At 45.9% G+C, this 26,819-nt stretch overlaps 1 protein-coding gene across 2 annotated transcripts in view; it reads left to right on the top strand.

Moving 5' to 3' along the window:
* Positions 1-26,819, top strand: part of LOC147733823 (uncharacterized) — a 452,276-nt gene that overhangs the window by 21,793 nt on the left and 403,664 nt on the right. Inside the window, exon 2 of one of the 2 annotated variants that reach the window (XM_086958408.1) lies at positions 5,691-5,770. The exons of the other annotated variant lie outside the window; for it this stretch is intronic. Within the exon in view, the coding sequence (XP_086814534.1) occupies positions 5,756-5,770 (15 nt within the window). The 5' untranslated portion in view covers positions 5,691-5,755. The remainder of the gene's footprint in view (positions 1-5,690; positions 5,771-26,819) is intronic. 2 annotated transcript variants of the gene reach the window in all.

Here is a 26,819-nt window from a genome sequence, read left to right on the forward strand (position 1 = left end):
GATGCTCTTGGGGGGGGGGGGGGGGGGGGGCGGGGGGGGGGGTGTGACTTCAACCTAGTAATGGACCCGGAATTAGATAGATCTTCAGGCCCCCAGCGTAGACCCTCGGCGGCTGCAGTCACACTCCAAGCTGAATTACTGACGTTGGACTTGGTTGATGTGCGGAGAGGGCGAAACACTGATAGAGGGGGATACACTCATTACTCAGCGTACCACGACATCCACACCAGGAATGACTACTGGCTGGCCTCCTTCTCAGTCTCTAGGCACATATTGTCATGTACAGTTCTATCACGCACACTCTCAGATCACTCACCCCTCCTCCTGGTGTTGGAGACACCGATAATTCGAATACCTCCCTTTCCATGGCGCTTCCCCCCCGTACTCGTTGCTTGATGACGCCTTTAGAGGGGAACTAGCTGCTGAGATCGACACCTATTTTGACACAAATATTGGTTCAGTAGAGAGCTTCCAAACAGTCTGGGAAGCGTTTAAGGTATTTATATGCGGTGTAGCAATGGCCAAACACTCGAGTGTCCTAAAAGCCATACTCCAGCGCTTGAAATTCTTAGAGTCACAGTTGGCAGACCTAGAGAAGCAACAATTGAACAACCCTGATCCCGCCACAGCAGACCAAATTAAAACCCTTATCGCGGAATTCAACGAGGAGGCAGATAGGGAAGTACGACATATGGGGAAATATGCAATAGCAAGGACATATGGTGAAAGTGAACGTCCAAGTTCTCTATTAGCTAAACTGCTGCGTAACAACAGGAGACCCCCGAAATTGACAGATCTGGATACGGCTTCAGGGTAGCTGTCACGTCAGAGGAGGAGATTTTGAAGGAATTCAGGGACTTTTACTCCGATCTATACACGTCTAAAACTGAAAATCGGAAAACATGGATGATTATCTAGAACACATACAATTGCCCTTCTTGACACAGTCTGATCGTGAGTTTCTAATGTCCCCTATACAGGAGGATGAGATATTGTAAGCATTAGCTAGCATGCGAGTGCATAGCGCTTCTGGGGCGGATGGCCTAACAGTAGGGTTCTATAAGGCGTTCAAAGACAAACTCATTCCGCACCTGACCGCTCTGTTTGGCGACATTTGCGTGGAGGGTAGTATGCCACAGTCAATGAGAGAGGCATTAATAGTCACCATTCTAAAACCCGTCAGGCCCTCCAACGTGTGTGGTTCATATAGACCTCTATCTCTACTAAATGTGGATGTGAAACTATATGCCAAGGTTCTTGCTACACGTCTGGCTCTGATAGCCCCGGACTTAGTGGCCCCGGAACAGGCAGGATTTGTGCCAGGGAGGAACCTGACCTATAATATTCGTACAGTACTGGGGACCATACAGCATGTTAGGCAGGACACGAAAGCAGTCCCCATCTTCTTCGACATGGAGAAGGCTTTCGACTCCGTGGAGTGGCCATTCATGTTACGAGTTCTGCGGAGGCTCGGACTCGGGGAACCTTTCTTACGAATGATCGGTGCATTGTACTGGAAACCAACGGCCAGATTGCGCATTGGTGATTGCGTATCTGATCCCTTTGAAATCAGCAGGGGTACTAGACAGGGCTGCCCGCTTTCACCATTATTATATGCGCTGGTGGTAGAACCATTGGCCAGCGCGCTACGGGAATACCACTGGCACCGGGGAGTTAGCTTCCCAACTTATAAGATTATAATCTCTACCTACGCAGACGACACACTGCTTTATGTACGCAACCCGGAGGTGAACCTGGCCTCAGTATTGCGGGAAGTGGTCCGATTTGGCGCGCTTTCCGGACTAAAGATTAATTGGAATAAATCAGTGGTGTTTCCACTGACCCCCGGTGACAAACCACTTTGATATGGAATACCCTCTACGTTGGTCAGCTTAGCCGGTGCTCTATATCGGAATTATGATTCACTCGGACCCTGAGGTGCTGTTCCGCAAGAACTACAGGGTAGCGTTTAGCAAATGTGAGGAGGACGTCGAGAAGTGATGCAGACTCCCGTTGTCACTGATGGGCCGTATAGCCATCATGAAGATGGTGGTACTGCCCCGGTTCCTGTTTCTATTCAATAATCTGCCCATTATTCTATCAAAAACTTTCTTCAGGAATCTGACGACACTCATGGTTCGCTTGGCCTAGGGCGGAAAGCAGCCAAGAGTGCAATGGACTACACTCACGCTTCCGTACGAGATGGGAGGTCTGGGAGCTCCAGACCTGGAACGTTATTACAGAGTGGCACAGGCTGCCCACTTACACACGTGGATTCACGGAGGAGCAAACATCTCCCACGTGCAGATGGAACGGTTATTCGCGAACCCACTCCCTCTTCCGGCCACGATATGCACCCCAATGGATCGCAGGACTGGAGTGCTGGACTCGATCACGTGGTACGCGCTGCTAAGGGCTAGAGAAGGAACATTGATGTACTCCCCTTTAATGGCAATAGAATGGGCTCTTTGGTTGCCGCCTATCGTGGAGAAGGGCGTTGTGCTGGCGATGCAAGCGCTGGGAATTGAGAAGACTGGCGAGCTTTTCGAGGATGGCAAGGTGAGAACTTGGGAAAATGTGGCCCAGACATCGGAAGGTACTACGCTATTACAGCAGTTTCAATTCCACAGAGTCCGCAGTGCATTGAAGGACGTTTTAGGCCTGGATCTGGAAGAGCCCCCGGAGCTTCCAGAACTCTCCCATGCCATAAAAACGGCACAATCACGGAAAATGATAGCTCATCGGTACAAAGCCATTGCTCCGCACAGAGCTCAGGAACCCTCGAAAGCCAGGCTCGCTTGGCAAAGGGACTTGCAGATCAATATTGACGACCCAATGTGGAAGTACTGATGTACTAGCACCAAGAGGTTGTCCCTAAATGGACGGCACTGGTTGATCCACTTTAAATTTTTGCAAAGAGTGTATTACACAACGGAACGACTACACCGCTACGGGCTCAGGCAATCTCCCGAGTGTGAGAGATGCAATGCACCCATCGCCGACCTCTTACATTTGGCATGGGGATGTCGCAGAATACGCACATTTTTGGAGGAGGGGATAGCGGAGTTAGGAGAGATACTAGACATTGAACTACACGCGGACCCAGCCCTGGCGCTGCTTGGCCACTCCAGGGGTCTGCCTGTGGCGGTTAGGCGGTTGACAGACATGGGCATGTTAATGGCTCGACGTGTAGTGGCGCAATGCTGGATGAGAGGACCGCTCCCGACGAAGAGGAGGTGGGCCCGGGACATGCTATATTGCTGCACGCAACCGGAACACTGTAGCGAGCTTCTCCCTCCCACTAGTCGCCCGAAGGACTTCTGGAGTCTATATCGCACCTTTAGAAGTGCGAGAGAGGTCACTGCTGACCCACAGACCGACAGACAGGCAGAGGACCATAGCAGTTAAATAGATTGTAATCCACTATCGCCCCACACTCTGGGTAAAAACCTAGACGCCCATGGAGGAAGGCTGTCCAGAGACTTCGTAGGACACATCAGGCAAGCGATACCTGAGGCATAGCTCTGCTAGGTGGTTTGTGGCATGCCCAGATTAGGTAGGCTGGGCTGGGGAGACACATTCATGACACCTGTAGATGGGTAATTACATAGCGAGGTAACTCGTTGTTAGGCAACACATGAAGTGAGATAAATAGCTGACACATAGCTAGGGAACCAGTTTACTAGTAGGGGGGGGAGTTCAGAGGTTTCATTCTATAAGGGGTGGGGGGTAGTCCTTAGGGGGTAGAGTACTAGTAGGGGAATTTCTGAAAATCAAACACACCAATGCCGATTACATGCTATGAGACGACCTACACTGTACTGGCACTTCAGTTACCAGGATGCCCGGCGGCCTGATATTACAGTGCGATAACTGTTAAACGGAATTAAGATTTTGTTTCTGTATATGGTACGCCGCCGGACCCCAGGGTTGTCGGCAATTCAGCTGTGTATTATCGAGCTGTTCAGAAGCAAGTCCATTAGGATAATTACGCTGCCGGCCTTAGAGGTTGTAGGCTACAAGCTGTGTATAACCCTCAGTACACAAATAAAGGTGTTTAAAAAAAACCAAAAAAAAAATACTAGCTGTAGTGTCGTCTTTTGCTTGTGGCCAAAATAGATGTGGATAAATACAGAAAAAATGCCCAAAAAATAAATATGGATAAATAGACGGAAATGGCAAAAAAATAAATACCATGAAACCGGGAGCCCTAAATATAATACAATCACCATAAATAAAAATAAAAAAGTAAGATAAACTAACCTGTGAATAATTCCTTCGTAGGAAAATAAGTTTGGACCACGCATATCAGCTACATGGTGAGGTGGGGTCCTAAAGCAGCTACCTCATTACAAGAGTGGAACATTGTTGTGGAACTGACTTCTAGGAGATGAATACCTGGAAAAGCCCTTGGTCAGTTAGCACCAGCACTGAAGTTTGTTATCAGCATATTTAAAGGCTGACAGGAAAACACTGAAACCATCAGGTGGCAAGTATCTGGGGAGACACACAAAACTAGTTGAAGGGTGAAACTCCAGTTATGAGAATCCTGAGCAAATACCAACAGTGAAGGGGCTCTTAACCTGCAGCACTCTTTCAAAACCCAAAGTCAATTCTCCTGGACAAGGGAGCCGACAGAGGGACTGGACAGCCAAAGCTGTTTGTAACATACTTTTAGGCCCTGGAGCAAGGCCTTAAATAGTCCCAATTTGAGGTGGGAAAGGAATGTTTGACAATGAAAGGCACAGCATCAGGTGTGGACAACCCAAACCTCCAATAGCAGATCGATAATGGCTGCCCTGAATAAGTGTGATTAATGGCACTATGGATTTAGGCCCACATAAGCAGAACAATGGCAGGTGACAGAGACAAGCAAGGTTTACGCTGCTCCTGCCCTTTTTGGGTATATTCCAGATAGATAGCAACATTGTGGTTTTCAAATTGCGGAACAGACATTTTTCTGGCAGCTCTCACTATTGCGGCTCTGTCCCTCTAATTGAGGATTTTACCAAAGAGGGCCTTCAGCAGTGCCCCAGAAAGAGGTGCAGATACCAGAGCACTATGCGCTCTTGCAATGACAAAGTGTTCAGAGAGATATTTAAGACGCAGCGTGAGTCGCACCTAGTTTTACAGGACCTGCTCCACCGACAGGCCCTCTATTTTTCAGGAAAACTCAGCAGGCACACATTACTTTGGCATGACATCCCCTCCGTGTTCACCACGCAATGTTTCAAGGTATAAGAGACAACTGTGAGCTGGAAATCTTGCTGTTTTAAAAGACGCACCTCAGCCTGCAGCAACTTTATATTGGGTTTCGCATTCGCCATTTGGTCCACAACCTTGCGGAGGTCAGCGTACAACAAGTTCCCCTCAGTGGAAACTCCTGCAATTAGTCCTTCAAGCACTACTCTATGGCGGTGGATGGCCTGCAGGAGGGCCACTCGAGAAGGCTCCTCTTACACTCTGGAGAGTGCTCCAGGGTCTCTGAGTGTTCCTCCAAAGTGAACCTCTGCATTGACTGAAGTACGGTAGTGTACTGAGTGATGGTATTGCCCTGCATGTGTCTCTGAGAGGTCTGTCCTACCCCATGATGTGGCCAATGAGGAGACCGGCACAGGAAATCCTCCCGGGGCTAATCATGCAGCAGAGCCAGTCCTTCACAGGATAGTGTCACAACTTTGTAGTTTCAGTCCAGGGCTTGCAGGAGGAGGAGGTAAGGTAAGTGTGCCCTAGAGGACCACATCTGGGCCAGGAAATGCCAATGGACCACGTGCAAATCAGAGGGGCTGTGGGTCAGCAGCTACTGAGGTAAGCAGCCGAGTGGCAACGGCAGAGGCCCCCAGTAGCATCTACGGGTCAGGCGGCAAACCTCAGGCCCACCTCCAGGATGTTGATCACTCCCAATCACTCCAGGCACCAATTACTCTGTGAGGAGTTTAAAAAACAACACAGATACTGTTTCAGACCTTAATTCACATATTTTGTCTGGCCATTGGTCTGAAGGTGGAAACCATAGGGGAGTGCTACCTCGATTTGCAAAAAGATTTTAAAAAATGGGAAACAAATTAGAGACCGTGGTCTGATATTATATCTTGAGGGGGCACATGCAATTGGAAATTCTTTTGTAAAAATATCAGTCCCAATTCTTTAGCAGAAGATACTTTCCTTACCGCAGTGAAATGACCCATTATAGAAAAGGAGTCAACTGTGACCAGTATGACAATATTAACGTCGGACTGGGGTAAAGCAGTAATAACGTCTGTGGATATGGTATGCCAGGGTTCTGGAGGGACAGGTAAAGGTGGTAGCAGCCCTGAATGTTTAGAATGGGAAGTCTTATTTTGGGTGCAGACTAGACAGGAACCTACATTTGACTCTGTGTCTTCCCTGAAAGACGCCCTAAAAAAGGAACGAAACATGAGCTCCTGAGTGGATTTGACACTACTGTGACCTGCAGCTGGTTAGTAATGACACATTTTGAATGCCTCGAGATGGAGTTTCTTCGTGGGAATAAATAATGTTGTTCCTCTAGACACTAAATAATTTTCTAGCAGTTACTCCTTGTAGGTAGTCCCACTGCTCTTGAGAGACTTTGAGCTACACAGCTTGGATTTTCTCCAGATAGGATTGTATGACTACTATTATTCATTGGGGAGGGAAACGGTTCTGATCAAAGAGTAATGGAATTTCAGGATATCTGCATTATACTGCACCTGTTAGAATGTTTTTGCTGCCGGGCGGGTATATAGGGTATGTCGAAGTCATACTGGCTAAAAAAGTATGCCTAGCGGGCCTGACGGCTGTTTCTGCACTGCATGTTTTTAAGGCATTAGAGATTTTGATGATAAGGTCGTACTTCAAAAGGTTCTTGAACTTAATTTAAGAAATGTCTTCACCCTGTGCAGGCTCTTTTCATGACTAGGTGCTCTTTCTCGATAACGGAATAATTATTTTCTGTATCAAATATGATATGGGTCAGATAGAAGATTGGATGCTCAAGCCAGTCCTCTTTATGCCATTGGAGAAGCACTGCTCTGATAGCTTGGTCTGAGGCAACAATTTCCACAATTAACTTTTTAGTGGTGTCCAGATGACGCCGCATTGGTGCTTGCGTAAAGGCTCTTTTTAAGCTCAGAAAAGCATTGTTGGCTATATCATCCCAGTGAAAACCGTATCGGAGCATATCTTTATTGAGAATTCTGGTAATTACGCTGGTTAGTTGGGCAAAATTCTCAAAAAATTGTTTGCAAACCCTAGGAAACACTGGCTTTCTTTTACATCACTTGGAGTTGGCCAATCCAGAATGGTGGAAATCTTGCACTGATCCATAGAGACTCTCCTTCCGTTGATCCAATATCCTGGGTATTCTATTTCGATTTAATCGAATTCACATTTCTCCAATTCCCAAAACAGTTGGTTCTAACATAGGAGTACCTGTCTGACATACTGATGAGGTAAGAGGGAATCTTTGGAGAATACTAGGATGTCACCAAGGAATACTACCACATATTGGTTGAGCATGTCTGAAAAACTATAGTCCATGAATCGTTGAAAAACTGCTGGAGCATTGCTCAAGCTGAAGTGCATAACTCAGTATTCAAGATGACCCATTGGAGTTCTTAGAGCAGTTTTCCACTCCTCTCCCTTCTTGATGCATAATAGATGGTAGGATCTGTGCAAGTCTAATTTGGTAAATATCTTCGAACCTCTGACCGCTTCCAAGGTATCTTTGATCAAAGGGAATGGGCATCAAGCCTTTACGGTAATCTTATTTATTCCCCTATAGTCAAGGCAAGGTCTTAATTTGTTTGACTTTGAAGGGACGAAGAACAAAGTAGCATAAGTCGGGGATGAGGACCAGGTCATAATGCATTCCGCAAATTCTCCATCAAATATAGCCTTAGAGTTTCATTTTTTAGGTTCAGAGAGAGAATAAACCCTTCCAAAGGGAACAGTGGCTCCATGCTCCGTGCTAATGGTGCAATCAAATTCCCGATCGGACACCAGAATCAGTTCCCTTGTTTTTTTTTAATAGATCAGCAAAATCCAGATATTGGTTGGTCACTCCCTGAAGAGAGTTGATTATACTAGTTCACATTGTAGGGGAGTTGACTCGCTACTTAGGGGTCCAGTAATCGTCTGCGGAGTAACAACATTTTAAGACAGAATTGGGAGGATAAACAAATAGTCCATTTCCAATTTATATATGGGTTGTGTCATGTCAAGCACTCCCTAGGAATACTATGTGATGAGATCCAAGGCTATAGTTTCATGATGATTACCAAAGGTAAGAACCAGAAGTAAACTAGAGGTGCTCCATCAACAGTGTGAACTTGTTCAGGAGACTCCTTGATGATGCGAGGAATGTATACACCAATGGCATCACTGTCATGAAGGCCTAATATCTTTTCCTTACCCCCACTCAGGACCTCGGTGTATCATAGAAAAAGGGAGGCTTTGAATTTTCGAGACATTTCCACAAAAGGGGTTTGAGGTCATCCCGTTCGTTCCCCCTTCACTGAGGATGGGAAATGGCGTGTTCCGGCAACTTCTGAGGGCGCACCGGACAGATTCTGACTAGGTGCACTGGAGATCCGTAGTACATACAAAAACCGAGAACACTCTACTTTTCTACTGGTGGTCTAGTACTGCTGTAGGGGGGCAAAGGACGAGCTCAACGTTTCCACAATTGATGCTCCATATGTAGGGCCTGACCCATCAATGTTAAGAGACTGTCCTCTCGGGCAGAAAGGACAGGCGCATCCTTGATCTCTTCCTTAAGGCCCCTGCAAAAAGAGTAAATAAAGTTTATTCCACCCATGTAGTTTCTCCTGGGTAATATAATATAATGGACAATATAGGGTAATATAGGACAAAACGTCTAGCCCTCCCTGTTGAATATCGCAGAGTGCCTTTTCTGCCGAGAATTCTAGGTCAGGTCTCTTGAACATTTGTTTGAACGTCGACAGGAAAGTGGAGTAATTTGACAGGCATGGATCTTCTGTGGCTAGTAAGGGGGTCGATCAACCCAGGGCCGCACCAGCAAGGCACTCATCAGGTAACCAACTTTGGCTCTACCGTGTGAAACTGCAGCTGGATGGAAGCTAAAGAATACCGTAAGGGTGTTCAAAAACTCCTTCAATTTATTAATGTCTCCAGAGAAGCATGGAATTACCTGAGATGGTTGGAACATCAGATGCCATAGCTGCCAGAGCTTGCCACAGAGCCAGATTCTGGTCTTGCAGTTGTTGGAGCTCCTCTGTCTGTTGCTGGACGGTCTGGACTAGGGCCTGGGCTTGGTCGGTCTGAACATCCTGGGGTAGAACTTGTGTCTCCATATCTGCAGAGTCAGACTCGAATAGAGGGTTTTGCAAACTGTCACGATCGGATGCTGACCTGGAAAATGCTTACATTTGAGTACGGTCTTGTTTCTTTTGGTCTTTGAACAAGCACTTGACTGAAGTGTAGTTCTTCAGTTGGCTCATTAAAGGTCTGAGTATCCGGATACCCAAAAATTTAAATGTAAATGTAAATCCAGTATTTGTAAAGCGCACAGCTACCCGGAGGCATCCTGGCGCTGGGGGCCGTCGGGAAGATTAAGCGAGCTATTGCCCAGAGTCACATGGTGCTGGACTGACCTGCCGCCGGTGCCGGGGATTGAACCGTGAGCCCCAGCGTCCGGTGTCAGTCACCCTGGCCGCAGCGCCACACCTCTTCCCAAGAACACGCCCACCTGCTCCAAGCACGAAAAAGGACCTGTTGAAATTCCAAAAACTTAAAAAAGAACTAGATGCATCACAATTACACTGGAGAAATTATACATAGACACTGATAAAATATGCCTCCACTGTTCTAAGTTACCATTTTCAACTTCCTTCCCAATATATATGTACTCGCTGAAGAAGAGAGTGTTTCTTTAGACCTTTTTATACAGCTCAGAGAGATCTTAAATTTCCACGGGGTTTTAGAACTTTTTATTATAGTTGCTCTTACTTTCTTACCAAAAGGTGTGACCAGTTTATACGATCAACACACCTTAATAAAAACATGTCATGTTTTCGTCTACTTAATCCACCTTCACATGTAACAAACCTGCACTTCCACACATATTCCTGGATTTTATGTTATTCGTGTTTGTTTTGTGCATGTTCTGCCATTGATATGGCCTCATAGTGGTCTCACCTTTAAGCTACGATGATGTATGCAAGATTATTTTTACCTGGTGTACTCTGTTGGATGTTTCTGTGTGATATATCTTGTGGAGAGTGCTGATGGGAGCAATGTGTAAGCAGACTATGTTACTTAGCCTGTTTCTATATGTGATGCTCAGGCTAATGTGAACCTTTGGGTGTGTATTTTTCAGTTTAGTTACATCATGCTTACCTAACCAGAAGAACAACTTAGGTATGTGTTAGTTTACACAATATAAATTGTCCAGTATGCCATTGCCAGTAATTTAGATGGTTTATTTACAAGAACCTGTACTCAATTTGTTTATTTCATGTACTGTTGCTTCAGTCCACTAGTTGTACAAAAACCTCATGAAAAACTAAATTGATTTTAGTTTTTATGGGCTGCTTAGGTTTTCCTTGTTTTTGTGCCCAGTGTTGTTGAATGAGAAGATTGACAAACCTAGGTCCGACTGTGTACAAAGGGGATAAATAAGCTTGGACACATGTCCAGAGCTTCTCACAAAGGTTCAGTGCCATGAGGCAGGCAATGGCACTGAACCTTTGTACGAAGCACCGGACCTGGAGCATAGGGTCAATGGCAGCGATTCTTCCTCCTAGTTTATGAAGCCCAGCACTCACACATCCCCAATGTATCTTATGGACCATAAACAATGCATTAGTTGGCTGTGATGAGCGAAGGCTCCTGACTTTGGGGGGCATTGAGACAGAAGGTCACATACGTTCCTAGTTTATGGTTGTTATTGTTATTATACCTTTGATTGTATAAAATGAATCGGCTATCTTTATAATCAACGGTTGGACTGACTATTGTTCAAATACAGGAGTTGATATACTGATTTCCTCTGATACACAGTGATATGCCTTTTCGACACACATAATATGACTAGTCGCCAAGGCCCACCTTCCTTTACAGGCTTATAGGGCATGCCTATTCTTGCAACCTAGCCATGTCATTGATGTGCTTTGTGTGTTAGGCCATCAGACAAGCATTAAAGGATATTCTATCTCTAACTGTATGCCCTACTATCTGTCATTTGCATTATCCTTGTATCAAAAAAATGAAAAACTCAATAAACAGATTTAACCAAAATCATTCATGGTTTTAGCAAAAAAACTATTAATTGAAATCTGAAGAATCAGTTGAAAAAAATAGAAATGAAGGACAACTTTTTTTGTTTGTTGTTGAAATATTTTTATTTGCATTTTATCATGGAACAACAATACAGTCATGTCATCATCGGTCAGCACACCCCATCCCCCCGCCCCTACCCACTGATCCTCACCAATAAAAGCAATACAATAGTATTCACATCGAGAAAGGTCACCAGAGTTTTCCATGCCCATGGTAAAAGTGCCCTGGCCAACTGCCTTACACCGTACTCATATCTGTGGGGTCGCTTAGACCATTATCCCTTTTCATAGCCCCCATCGAGGCCATGATACTTCCGCCACCGACTCCATACTCTACCAAATTTCTTAGGGCAGCCCCGTGCCTTATAGGTGACCCTTTCGGCTGCCATGTAGAGATCCATACCTCTCCGCCATTCCTCCAATTGTGGTATCGTGGTTCCCCCCCACTTCTTTACCACATCCCTCTTCGCAACCACCAAGGCCAGGACCAGGAAAATCAGGCGCGGGCGTGCGAGATCAACATCATTGGTCATACCCAACAGGACTAATTTAGGGTCAAGTGGCAGGGAAGTCTCCAGTACCTTCCCCAGTTCTCTCAGGATCAACACCCAATACTCCTGAATCATCGGACAAGACCATATTACTTGGTAGAAATCCCCTCCCCTCTTGTCCACATCTCAGGCAATTTGTATCTCCGACTCTACCCATTTTGTGTAGGCATAGCCTATCAAAATAGGTTCTATGAAGTACGTTGAGCTGAATGAGCCTCAACCGGAACTTAATAGCTACCTCCCTCGGGTGCATGAGTACAGTGTCCCAGTCTACCGTGTCCATTTCACCCACCTCCCTCTCCCACGTACTCCTAAGGGTACTAAGATTGTTTGGCATGTTGTTCATAAGAGTTCTGTATGTGAGCGATACTGCCCTTTCCTGTACTTGTACCTGGAGCAGGCGGCCTTCTAATGGTGCATATTCAGGGAGTGTGTCTGCTGGGACCCCCTCCGCCTGCCATACATGTTTCAGTTGTGCATATTTAAAATATTGCGTTCGGAGCAAGCCAAATTCGGCAACACCTAGAACTACTTCAAGTCCCCCTTGGCCGTCACGTCCCGAGCGTCGAGATCCCTATATCGTCCCACCTCTTAAACCCCTTCAATTTATTCAGTTCCTGCAGCCAGGTGCAATGCCACAACGGCGTTTGTTTGGTGGGCCTCTTCTCCTAGCCTATTGTCTAATTCGCTTGGTTCCATACAGTCAACGTAAGTCTAGTAGCCGGAAGCAGCCTCCCTTTCCCTTTGCCCCCGTATAAATAATGGTTATACGGGCGAGCGCCCATCGTGTACCTTTCAAGTGCATATGTGGGGTGTGAGGCCGGGGCGTGGAACCAGTCATTGATGGGCATTAAGTGTTCCGCCCAGTAATAGGCCTCGATATTAGGAAGTGAGATCCCTCCACTGTACTGGTACCTCTGTAAGGTCGTCAGTGCTATCCGGGGTTGCTTCCCTAACCACAGGAGGGTCCTCAGTTCTGCATTAGTTTCCGTGAACACCCTACGGGGAAGGGAGTAATATTCGTTCTGGAATGCGTACACGAGCTTGGGCAGCGTCCTCATTTTAAACATGGCCGCACGGCCCAGGAGTGTAAGGGGTAGGAGTCGCCATCTACTCGCATCCTCTATAAAATTACGCACTATTCGTCCAATGTTTTTGTCATACGAGCGGCCACTATCTAGTGTCGCAAACACTCCAAGGTACGTAAAGCCCTCACTAGTCTTCTGTAGCCTCTCTGGGAGGTTCGTCCATTGTTCCTGTCCCCGGGGACTTCTGCCAGTTTATCCTGTAGCCTGCGAGGGCTTCGTATCTTTCAAGCTCTGTAAACATGAATGACAACATTTTAATCCGTAATTGTTTTGTCCTGGAGGTCGATTTTCAAAAGTTGCATATTGTTGGCTCCATCAAACCTTTCTGATTGTTGGGCATACATTATTTATTGATTGTCGAAATACATGCGATACCAAGAGCCAGCAACTAACTAAGCTACAATTTCTAATGATTTTTCATTGTGTACCGACCATGCATCAGTTCCTATGGTCAAATCTAATTAATGAAATATAGCTATGAAGGAAGCTGTTTTGTTTTTAAAATCTGGGCTAGAACATGAGTTTAGTAATATTGGTTGTTGTAAATGGGGTTTCTGGTTGGCCAGAGTATGCTCCGGAGCCAGGTAGAACCCACCACTCTAGTGAAGGTAGGGGAGTTAAACACCTAAGATAACACCTGCTCGCCCCCTTGGTAGCTTGGTAAGAGCAGTCAGGCTTATCCCAGAGGAAATGTGTTAAGCATTTGCTCAACACACTCACACCAGTGACACAATAAATACACCACCAAAGATACTCCACACAATATTATATAAAAAATATATCGTACGTAACCCATAGACCAAAACAACATATATCGGTGCTTATTTTGCCACAAGGCAATCAACAAAAACATCACAATGCATACATTCAAAGAACAACTGTTATGTTGTAAAACATCATGAAAGAAAACATTTGGGTGTATTTTATGCAGCCCTGACATAGTATTGGTTATCCCATCAGTATAAGGCATCAACACAACATACATCATCATATCAGGGCCCAAAATGCAGTAGTTAAATGAGAAACAGAAGTGTCACCAAGACATCCCCATATATACATATACACAAAAACACTGATAATCTACTCAAGCTATAGGACACAGTACTTGTGTGCTCCTATTAGGCATTATGCTGTAATCTCGGGCTCCCAACGTAGAGTACAGGAACATCTTCACTCTCCTACACTGTATATGGTAAAGTCTGGAGCTCTCTGAATGTAAACACAGCCCCTCTCCATTCCTGGGGTCCTTTCCAGAGGATCCACCCTCAGGAATGCAGGGCAAATGCACCTCAAGATCGATACAAACATGGGGGCAATCCCCATGAAACAACATGTACCAGGTAGCAACTAATGCTGTGGGCTTGCCCACTTGGGGAGTTACGGTACTTGGAACAAGCCCTCTGGCTTATGAGCTTCATAAGGAGCAAGACTCTGCACTTTGACTCACTCGGTCCCCCACGTCTCCATGGGCAGTGACTTCTGCAGCTAGGTGGAGGTCTTGGCGTTGCCAGGCGACCCAGAACTCCCCTGGCCGGGGATTCCCTCAGAGGCCACCCACATCCTGGAGCATGGAAACATGCGCATCTTCCCAGGAAATATTGAGCGCCTTCAGCACACGCTGACTTTAGCAGAGGACGGTGTAAACAACAAGCACTTACCAGGCACTGCTATTGCAGAGGTCAGGAACACAACCAGGGTTCACCATGCACTGGTCTTGTGGTAAAAGACAAATGAAAACGAAGCACTCTCCACTCGTATTCTCTCAACAGAAGCACTCCCACACGCTGGATGTACAGAAAGTATAAAGCGCTCTCCATGTGCTGGCAATAGAACGTAGGAACCCTCCAGCACATCTCTCCACACGCTGGAAGTAGAGCTTGTAGCAAAACAGGTAGGGGGCACACCACTCAGCCCTTGGAGAACAACTGGGGAGCACGAAAGCACGGAACGAGCTGCAGGCCAGCACATCAGGGTACTTGAAGCAAAGCAGCATTCCTTCTTGTAGCCCAGCAGACCACAGGTGAGCACAACAAGCAAGTCAGTCGAATGGCAATTCTTCCTGGCAGCGTAAAATTTTCTTCCGGCAATGTGCAGTCTGTAGAGCCAGCAGTGTCTGGTTGCAAATCATTGTAGTGCCTAAAAACAGAAGGTCAGAGCCCCTGTACTTTTACTCAAAATGTCTTTAATCTAAGGGGAACTTCAAAGGAACCTTAGACGTGCACAACACTCCCTTTCAACCCAGCTCTGGTTCCAGATGATCCATTTATGTGCAGGCAGGCCACAGCCTATACAATTGTAAGTGTGCTCTTCCTCCCTCTCTCCCAGCTCCGGAATACCATTCAGTATGCAGATGTAACCCTGTTACACCCAAACCCTCCCTGTGTTACGTACAGCTGTCTGGAAAGTATGAACAAAGCGTAGCTGTCACTCTGCCCTAGACGGGGGTTAAAGTTAGGCTGCAAAGCACAAAGAGTCATAAGTACAGAGTATTGCCCACGTTTTAAAAGTAGCATTCATACAATAGTAATGAAAAATCCACTTACACCAATAATCAGGATTTATCACCACTATTCCAAACATACCAAACAGGGTAATGTTACTCCTTTCAAATCAGCAATTTCCACTGAAAATCAGATAAGGGAATTTCCAATGCTAACCTATGAGCAGAGCAGCACTCACAGTAGTGAAAAACCAAATAGGGTGTTTGTCCCTACCGGGACATGCCACACAATAAAGACTCATGTCCTACCTTTTACTTACACAGCACCCTGCCCATAGTACTACCTAGGGCCTACCTTAGGGGTGACCTGTATGTAGTAAAAAGGGAGTTTCAAGCTTGGCAAGTAACTTTAAATGCTAAATCAAAGTGGCAGTAAACTGCGCACGCAGGCCTTGCAGTGGCGGGTCTGAGACAGGTTTGAAAGGCTACTTCTGTTGGTGGCGCAAGCAGCGCTGCTGGCCCTAATAGCATTTCCTTTACATGCCCTGGGGATATGGGATACTACTGTACAAAGGACCTACAAGTTAATTAAATATGCCAAACAGCTGTAAACTAATCATACCATGTTTAAAGGAGAGAGTACATGCACTTTAGCACTATATAGCAGTGGTAAAGTGCCCAGAGTCCTGGGGGGGGCGTGGCTCGCCTGGCTCGAAGATGGACACAGCCTGAGTGAGCTCCGGCAGCCGCCCAACATTATCTTGCATGATTTCGCACCATCTGGGCATCTGATGGCAATATAATCGTTGGTAGAAGCGATTAAGGCGGCTGGGAGTAATCGGGCAATGTTTGGCGGCGCTAGCTACCCTGCAGACGGAGAGGTGCAGAGCTACGCAGTGGAGCTCCGCGGAGGCTGGCGACTGCCATATTGGACATTCTGTGGAGTGGGGAGACGCCTGCATCAAGCTGTGACACGGTGGCTGATCGGTGGTAAGCTGCCTCATCGACTGCGATTGAGGAGAGAATCGCCCTCTCTCTGCGTGCCAGCATCCTTATCGGCTCAGGGGGAGCGCCGGTAAGACCTGGAGTGCACATTTGGGGGCTCATGACAGCTGGTCTAACATCAGTGGGACACAGCGCCCTCTCCGGCCTGGAGGAGACACCGCCTTGACAGCACAAACCTTGTCGGTGATTAATCAAGCTCGTGGCACTTGCCTGTGATCTTCCTGCCTCGCGGCTGCCATTGAGGGTGTGCTCCTCGTGGGCTGCTGGACCTGCAGCGTTACTGGAAGAACCGGCGCTGGTGTCCCCGGCGTCACCAGAGGCTGTTTTATAAGATTGTCTTCTGGTGTCCCTGGCAGCGTGGGCTGTTCACCGTATCCCCAGAGCACATATGTGATATTTTGCCTGCCTAACACAGGTTGGGATCCCTCGCTCCAGAATGCGGGGCCATGAACACCGTGTACCAGACATTGAGGGGTGTGTAATCGAGCCTTGCACCAGCTGCACAACAAGAACTAGGATAAGTAAGGAACACCTGTTTGGCCTTGAATGGGGTGGCTTCACTCCCATTACTTTGCGTTGCTGCCCAATGTCTGAGTGAATTCTGTCCTGGGTACAATTTACCTGCATCCACTGCCTAAGTAGCCCTCTGTGACTGAGACCAGTACCCCTGCTATTCCCTCCGTGATGGTTGGCCAGCGATTGGAGCCATGGGTAAAGACGACAAGTTACAGTCGAAACTCTATTTCGACCGGCGTAAATTGGCCCGAGACGACGACCTAGAGTCCACGCTGGCTATGCTGTCCGAGGACACTGTAGGTTCTGAATGGGGACATACGGCAAATTCTGGGGGCTAGTCTTTCCTCTATTGACTCTAAGATGGACTCCCTGTCATATCGCAGGGACAGAATGTCCAAAAGGGTGTACAAGCATGCAGAAAGGATTGATATGGCGGAGTGCAGTATTTCTGAGGCAGAAGACGCTCAGACTGAACTGGGGGCAGTGCAGAAACAAAGGGAGAAACTAGTGGTGGCAATGAAAGAGAAGGCCGAAGATCTTGAAGCACGCTCCAGGAGCACCAATGTGCGAATTCTAGGACTGGCAGAGTCCACATCCCCTGGCAACATGGAAATATTTGTCAAAAAGCTGCTGGTACAACAGTTGGGCCGTGAAACATTCTCTGATGTCTTTGTCTTTGAGCGGGCACACAGTTCGTTGGGCCCTCATCCCCTCCTCCCTTCCCCCCCCTCCCGGTGCGGCACCCCGACCATTGATTGCTCGTATACCTAATTACCGGGACAGAGATGCCGTTCTGAGGCGTGCAAGAGCATTGAAAACTCTAAACTATGAAGGTTCTGAACTGTCCTTTTTCCTGGATTTTACTCCGCTTGTACAATAAGCACGGAAGAAATTTGGCTCTGTAAAGCGCAAACTAGGAGAACTTCAATTGGATTACGCTATGTTATACCCGGCCCGACTCCGGGTTAACTTTGCTTGCCAGTCCAAACTAAACTGTATGTTGACCCTAATCATTTGCAGAAGGATCTCAAAAAGTACAGTGCAGAAAAGCGAACAGGTCGGCTCCATCAACTTTGGGGGGTGAGGCCTCATCAGGAGATGCCGAACTGGGGAGTGCGCCTAGATCAGATGTGGTATCCTCGTCACTCTCTTAGGTGCACTGCTCTCTGCTAAAGAGATTATTAGACGCACACCATCATTAATAATGCCTAAATCGTAAAAGGTATGTTTTCAGGTCTCTGAGATTTGCTGTTCTTGTTCTACCACGCTGTGACTCGGCTTAAATTCACAAGATGCCTATTTGGCGATGTTATAGGCGGGCGGGTCCGGCCTACCCAATACCACCACGGGTCTGGCCGCCATTGCCTCTGTGTGTATAACACTGGGGTACCTTCCATTGGGGAACTGTTCAATTTTGGGGGGGGTAATTTTCAGGGGAACTGGGGGAGGGATCCTGCTCTGCAGTAATTCTGGCGTTGAAGCACACCGGGGAAGGCACTCGGCCTCTCCTGGTGGGGCCCGATGAAGAAGCATGTCAACAACTAGGTTGGTAAGTGAGAGCTTTTTAAAGAATCTAGTATGATTCTTCATGCTCGCTCTTCTTGAAAGAAGGCACACTCTTTTGTTGTTTGCATAAGGTTACTTAGCATCAGGCTGCTATTAGTTTCCTGTCCTGGAACGTTAGGGGTCTTACTGACCAGAGAAAAATTCGTAGGACAGTAGCATATCTGTGCAGACACAATGTAGACGTGGCTATCCTGCAGGAGACGCACTTATCCCCTGAGATGGGGTTGTTGTCCCAAAGAAGGACGAAGGGTTTATGTGTGGCAGCTGGGTTTACATCGCATGCTAGGGGGATGCTCATTTGGGTCTGTAGAAACTCAGGCATACACATATAGGCCAGTGAAGTTGACACAGGCAGCAGGTTTTTTCTGGCAAAGTGTCGTAAAGAACATTTCAGTGCTCTTTTGGTTGGGGTTTATGGGCCCAATTATGATGACCCGCACTTCTACCATTCCTTGCATCATAAGTTTATGAAGTACTCTCATATGCCCATACTTTGGGGGACATCTATTGTATTTAGAACCCTGACTTAGATAGGTCAAGGGGAGCCACCAGACCCCCATTGCACGCAGCTCGGGCTATAGGCAGCATTGCACAAGCTGAGGGACTGCAGGATGTCTGGCACCAGCTTGCCCCCCTGGGCAGGAAGTACTCGCACTATTTGGCGGCCCATGATAGTCATACCAGGATAGACTATTGGTTCGCCTCCAGTACACTGCTTTCCTCAATACATGACTTCAGACATATGTCCCGCACCTAGTCAGACCACTCCCCGGTACTTCTTAAGTTAGAGCTCCCAGATGCATGCACCAGTAGTCAGACATGGAGATTTCCCCAATACTCTCTCCTTGACTCAGTCTTTCGTACGGAACTAGGCGATTGATGACTACTTCCTAACAAACCTGGGTAGTGTCACAACAGTGTGCTCCATGTGGGAAGCTTTCAAGCTTTACATAAGGGGAATTGTGATTTCTAAGCATGCGGGTGTTCTCAAGTCCATTCACACTCAAATACATAATATCGAGACTACACTTAAGACGCTGGAGGGCAGACTCCAAGGAAACAAATGACCCTCAGATACTCTGGCAGATTAGGGCCCTAATCAGTAAATATAACGAGTTAGCTGACGACGAGATTAGGCATCTCGGGAAATTTGGCGTGGCCAGGGCATATTCGAAAGGGGATAGGCCCAGCTCCACTTTGGCAGCGACGTTCAGACCACACAGGGGAGACAGTCCCATCGCAAGTGTGTACAATGCACAACACACACTAGTGGACACCACACCAGCCATACTGGAGGCTTTTGCTGATTATTATACAGGTCTCTACACATCGAGGGGGGGGCTACAGCCCCTGAATCTTACGATGAATACTTAGCTCACATAGCTATGACTTGGTTAGCAAATAGCAATAGGGAATGTCTCAGTGAAACCCACTGAAATAATCGATGCGCTGAAAGAAATGCCTAAAGGAAAAGCCCTAGGTGCAGATGGTCTAACAGTGGCCTTTTACAATGCGTATTAAGATAATTTGATTCCTCATCTAGTACACTTATTCGAAGAGATGGCTAAGGCTGGGAAAATGCCACCTTCTATGAGGGATATATTTTCACAAACAAGGGGGACCCAAATAAGTACCTAAGGACCTTGGGCAATCATTTATTACGAAAAACAGAGGTCCGTAGGATTAAGTTTATCAAAAGTATAGCCAAATTAGGAGCAAAAATTGCTCCCATACTCTTCCCCTTAATCAGCTGGTAGAAGAGTCCATTAAAGGTAAAGAAGTTTCAAGTAACTGTAAAATGAATGATGTTGGTATTGCATGAGGGCGTGGGCGTGTATCTAGGGTTTTTTGAATCACCTTCAGAGCCGCTACCTGGGCAATTTTTGCTCCTAACTTGGCTATACTTTTCATGAATGAAATTGAAACTGAGGTTATACTCTCGCCCTCCAATCCCTTCCACTCAGGAATTGGATTATGGCGCAGATACATTGACGACATCTTCATGATTTGGAGATGTGAAGTCAATGATCTGCGCCATTTCCAACACTGGATGAATAATAATTGCTGTGGCCTCCACTTTACCCTCACATCAAACAAAACCTCCATTGACTTCCTGGATCTCTCCATTTTCCACCAGGATGGAGTCCTCTTGACGCGCCTGTTTAGAAAAACCACAAAGCGGAATACACTATTAGATTATTCCAGCAACCACCCCAGAGCCTTACGGGACTCACTACCATTCTCACAGTTCCTGCGAATTAGGAGAAACTGCTCGTCTAGGCAGGACTACTTCAAAGAAAGTGCCATCCTAGCAGCCAAACTTAAAAACAGGGGCTACCCTAGACGCATTGTCAAGAATGCCCTTAAAAGAGAATGGTACAGACCGAGAGAAACGTTGCTAACTCCAACTCAAAAAACCCCACAGGAAAGAATAGCTTGTGTTACTACGTTCTCCCCAGTGTCAAACAAACTGAGAAAAATGATACTCCGCCACTGGCCTGTTATTAATGCGGGCGCACTAGAGATTGAGCGTCCCTTATTTGCTTTCAAAAAAAGCAGAAATTTGAAGGACCATTTAGTCCGGGCCGCATTACCCAGTACCAGTCAACCATCTACACTTGAAACTATATGGGGTCTGTCCCCCATTGTAGGACATGTGAAATGTGGCAATTGCAGTGTATGTGACATAACTATTGAAGGAAAAAACAGGGTATTTAATAACATCACTTTTACCAGTTCCTCACTGTCAAACTGGTAACACTTGCAATGTGATATATTTGGTTCAATGTCCATGTCTGAAATTGTATGTAGGCCAAACCTCACAGAAGGTGAAAACAAGGATCTGCCAGCACAAGAGCCGCATTCACTGCCAAATCCAGAATGCCCCGCTTGTGGAACATTTCATCAGTGCAAAGCACACAGAAAATGATTTAAAGTGGACTGTGCTGAAGGCTTTAAATTTACCACCCAGAGGAGGCTGTATGGCTCAGCTTCTCAACAAGGAGGAACTAAAATGCATTATATTGCTGGACACAATACAAAATGGTCTTAATCGGACTGAGGCCTGGGCAGGATTGCTGTAAACTGTCAATGATGGTTCTAAAAAGCGCAATGGGGTCAAAAGTTAATTCTGCTCGTTGATCAGATATAATGGGTTTTATTAACATCCTTTCTGCCACTGCTCGTTTTTGTCTAATATGAACAGAAAAACTGAACTTGGTTAAATTGCCATGTGAATATGTGCCAAATTCTTTTGTCCTCTCATCGCAATCTGTACTGGAACTGCTGAGGAAACAACGTGTTCAGCAGGCTTATGCAAACGACACCATTCCAAGATGGCCGCTGCCTGGACACCCTTTTTGCACTTCGCAATCCTTCTTCTATGTTTATTGCACTCGTTGACAATGCCCTGTAACTGTGTGACAATTGGTACTAATTTCGCGCATTGTTATTGCCATGTAATTGTGTGCTAAATGTTAATGCCCGCATAAGCGAATTAGGGCATTGTAAAAGCATGCCCACAACATTCACGTAATGAATCCACTCCAAGATGGCCACCACCGGGAAACCACCCCCTCGCCACTCCCACTCCGACCTCGCGCCACTCCTGCCTCGATGCCCGACAATGATTATTACACGCGTCTCTGCGTTGACGCTTACTTCCACAATTTCGGGAAGCCGGCGGATTGCCATTGAGCACACCGCCCGTTCTTCGCTCGAATCGCGAGTGAAGGAGCACTGTCTCGACGGAAAGGTAAGGGTTCCTGACATCGCGTTCGCTCTTCCTGCCACGAACCCGTGGTGCCTTCCCTTGCAAACCTTAATTTTCCACTGTCTGTTTTCAGAAATTAAATCAAACGCAGAACCACAAGCGGTCTAACTTAATATACCGGCCAACTCCAGCGGAAGCCAATAGCTGGTTAAGGAACCAATGGCCATCTTGTTATATGCATTATAACAGGACATCGAGGTAACATTCTGCTCCCACTCGCCACAAATTCACGGGCACACTCACTTAAGCCCTGAGACTTATTTTATTCTTTCTCATCTAGGCACCAGCCTCTACCCCACAGTCTCTCCCAGCATCATAGGAGACTCGTGAGGATCGTTTGCAGAGGTGCGCAACTCGCCTTTTATCACTTTTAATCTCATGAGGCATATAGAAACCTCTGTTACGTCCGCCCACACAATGCATGATTCTGACACTTATAAGATTTATTATCTTGACCACAGCTCTAAATGTCCGTACTCGTTTATCATGCACCCCTACCGGCATGTCCTGAATTGCTATAAATTCCACCTGATTCTTCACTGGTCCAAAGCAACAACGGTAGTCACAACCACATTAGCGCCTAAACACTCACGGTGCCATAAACCGAACCGGCTTAGGCCAAACTGCTCTCACCATTCTGTACAGCATGAGATTGGCACATTGGAAGATAGGTTGTCAGAAATCAAACGTCACAATGGCATGAGATCAATGTATGGTTTGTGCATTTTACCTGTAAAGAACAACTTTAATTAGTGCCATATTTAAACATATTTTTCCTTTTTCCTTCTTCTCTCCCATTCTTGTTCAATGTCACGTTTATCAGAAAAAGCACATACAGGCAAAACATTGTTTATGTCCTGATGATGATCCCAGTTCACTAGGAGCCGGGGATCGAAACGTCGTCGACACTTTGTCAAATTCTGTAACCTTACCATCGTGTTGAAACTGTTACTTGAATTTGTTGTCTGAACTTGCCATGCAAATATGCCACTGATGCAAGGGACAATTGGCTCCCATGTTCTTTTTGCCTGATATTCTTTACCCTCTTTTCCTTGCTTTCTTGCCTATTTTCTTTCAATCCTTTTGGAGTGTACTTTTGGATAGGTACAGGCTTGTACCCTATCAACGTTCGCATTAGACCTCTCTGAATGGTCTTTTAAACTTGTTTATATTTGGAAATAAAATTTCAGGCCCGGCTCGGTACTGAAAACAAAATATAGTACTGATTGGAGTCTATATTTACATCTGTCCTTTTGATAAACTTAATCCTACGGACCTCTGTTTTTCGTAATAAACCTTCTATGAGGGAAGCCACTATAGTTACTATACTCAAGCCCGGTAAGCCTCCTGAACACTGTTCTTCCTATTGGCCGCTATCCTTGTTGAACATTGATACAAAATTGTTTGCGGAGGTGTTGGCAAATAGACTGGCCCCTTGCTCCCTAAATTAGTATGGCCAGAACAGACCGGGTTTGTTCCCGGTAGGTCCTTATCTAGCAATCTTCGCACACTGTGGAACCATAGCGCAAATTAATCCACAGGTTAGGGTGGCAGAACTGTTCGTAGACATCGAGAAGCTTTCTATTCCATGAAATGGAGGTTTTTATGTGCTGTCCTGCGTAGGGTGGGGGTTGGGGATGTTTTGCCATTAGTAGAAGTGCTGTATGTGCAACCACTGGCCAAGGTTAGGATCAACAGTATGTTGACTCGAACAATTGCAATAACTTCCTCTGCCCCCTTTTGTAAGCCCTGGTGGCGGTATCTCTAGTATGCGCAATGTGCGAATATCATGCATATCGAGGTATTCGGTCCTTGAATTACAACCTCACTATTGCTGCTAATGCGGATGATACCTTACTGTATATTCGTAATCCTGACCATAACTTGATCCCAATGCTTAAAGAAGTGGAACGTTTTAGTCACCACTCAGGGCTCCATATCGATTGCCCAAAGTCGATTATCTTCCCGTTAACTGCCAGCACTATGCTGGTGCAGACTACTTACCCTTTGGAATGAACTACAGACCCGGTACGGTATCTGGGCATAAAAATTCACACGGACGCCGAGATCGTTTTATCGGAAAAATATGGGTGTGCAGTGCAGAGATTAACTGAGGCTGTAGAAAACTAGATTAAGCTGCCACTATCTCTAATTGACCGTGTTGCTTTGACAAAAATGGTGGTGCTCCCACATTTTCTATTCTTATTTGTGAATATACTAATTAGTCTGCTCCAGTCCTTTTTCCGTACTCCATGTGCACTGCAGATACGGCTGGTTTGGGCAGGGAAGTAGCCGCGTGTTAAGTGGGATACCCTAACGAAGCCGTATTCGGAGGGCGGTTGAACGCACCTGACATGGAACGGTATTATATAGCTGCCCAGACCCTGCACGCCCATTGCTGGATACATGGCCCTGATCATTTGCCGCACCACCTTATTGAGAAAAATATGGTTTCCCATGCCCCACTCCCACAATTGCTGACCGGTGCTGCATGAATCACCCCACGCACGATAGACCCTGTACATTGTACCGGGCACCAGCTTTCTAAAATTGCCAGCAAGCACCAAATTAAATCAATATACTCTTCCAACTTGCTGCTGCAATGGTGTGATTGGCTTATGCTTAAGGAGGACAGAGCTGCAATGCGCACCCTGGCTAAGCTGGACATAAAGTGTCTGGGCGACTTGTTCCAAGAGGGGATTGCTAAAACATATGACCAGGTTTCTGCACAAGTGGGAGCGGGGGTGGGTGGGTTACTGCACTGGATGCTTTTCAATACTACAGGTTTTAAAGGGCCCTGCGCAAGTTGTAAGGTTCAACCATGCATAAAACCAGAAGGGATGCTATCACTGACATACCTGTTGCACACTCGATTCCCGCAATGCTGCATAACAATACTGTATAAATCTGTTAAAATCTGTAACATGATACACAGATGCTTGTATGGTACCAGCCCCAAATATCTAAGAGAAAAATTTGTACCATACATCCCTAGACGTGCACTACGTTCTAGTAACCACCTGCTGCTACAGGTCCCAAAGATAAGAAGAGCCAGACAGGGAGGCCGAGCCTTGTCTTACAAAGGACCCAGGTTCAGGTTTTAATGTCTTTATTTCGATGATAAAATCATAAAAGACAATTTTGGCAGAACATTCAAAAACAGTTTCAAAATCTCCACATTATACAAAATCTTATTAAAAGAATAATGTCAGTGTATTATCAAATATACAGTAGGCCTAAAATCCACAGTTAAAAAGTTATTAAACCATTGTTGAAAAGAAACAAGACATTAAGTATGACTAATCATAAAAGTGAGTTTTGACATATGCAAGAAAACACTATGCACATTGCACTACAAAGGACCCATAATCTGGAACTCCCTACCCACCGAACTGAAACAGATCAGGAATCTAGTATTATTTAGGAAAAAAATGAAAACTTACCTTTTCACCAGGCCATAGTTTCTCATCCTATCCTCCCTCTTCAGCCTCAATTCACAAAGTAAACTGCCCTAAATTGCAAGCAACAGCGCGGAGATATCCCTTCGGGAATTGACTCAGGCACTTTACAAGCAAATAAATAAATAAATAAATAAATAAATAAATACACTTTAAAAAATCAGGGGGCTCAGACCAAGTCACGTGTCAGCTGGATTGGGAGGAGGAACTTTGCATAGAACTCCCTATTGCACAGTGGACATGATGCTTCAATAAAAAATAGCTGATGCAGATGAATCTCAGGCAGAACACAATCGTACTGGGGCAGGTTGAGCAGCACACTACTGTGGGGCATACATTGAAGTCTTGATGAGTCTGCTACAGGGTAAGGTTTTAATACTCCGATTTTCTGTAGGAATATCCAGGATGAGAATCATATTTTCAGGCTGTGAACTTAATGTGTTGCAGAATTAATATAGTTAATGACATGTCAGCGCTGATATACAATCGCACTGCTTGGTGTTCATGTGGTACCGACATTATGGTGTATACTCCGTAATTACTGATGAAATGCCTTTTCTTATGTTTGTTTGTTTTCTGTATTGTGGAAAATGATCAATAAAGTTTTTTTAAAAGGAATAAAAGGTGCCATGAGTCCTAGAGCCAACAATAAGAAGGTAATACAAATACAGGAGGAAGACAGAAAATGTAGGTATAACCCTGCAAAAAGGGCCAGGTCTAACAGTGATTATTTTGTGCAACTCTGAATTTGCAGTTAATCCTAATACCATGTGAATCAGAGGGAGTTTGCGAAATGTGCTTACATTTTGAAGCCATAAATGAGGAGAAAATAAATTTCTAATACCAAATGTTAAGCTATTTAATTCTTCCTGATAAAAAAGGGTACTCCATTTGTGTGGCTCGGTGAGACACCTGTAATGTAAAAGACCCCTAAATGTAACAAGGAAACATCAAACGTCTGCCTTTCAAATAATTGACCTATTCTGGTGAGTTTAGCTGCTGTATTTAAACCTGTGGTACAAAAGGGGGTGGTGATGGACGGAGAGTCTGAACCAATCAAACACTCGCACCCAGTCAAGCGATCTGGGTTTAATCCATC

This window comes from Lissotriton vulgaris, chromosome 2_1 (genome assembly GCF_964263255.1).
Source record: "Lissotriton vulgaris chromosome 2_1, aLisVul1.2, whole genome shotgun sequence".
NCBI classification, from domain to species: domain Eukaryota; kingdom Metazoa; phylum Chordata; class Amphibia; order Caudata; family Salamandridae; genus Lissotriton; species Lissotriton vulgaris.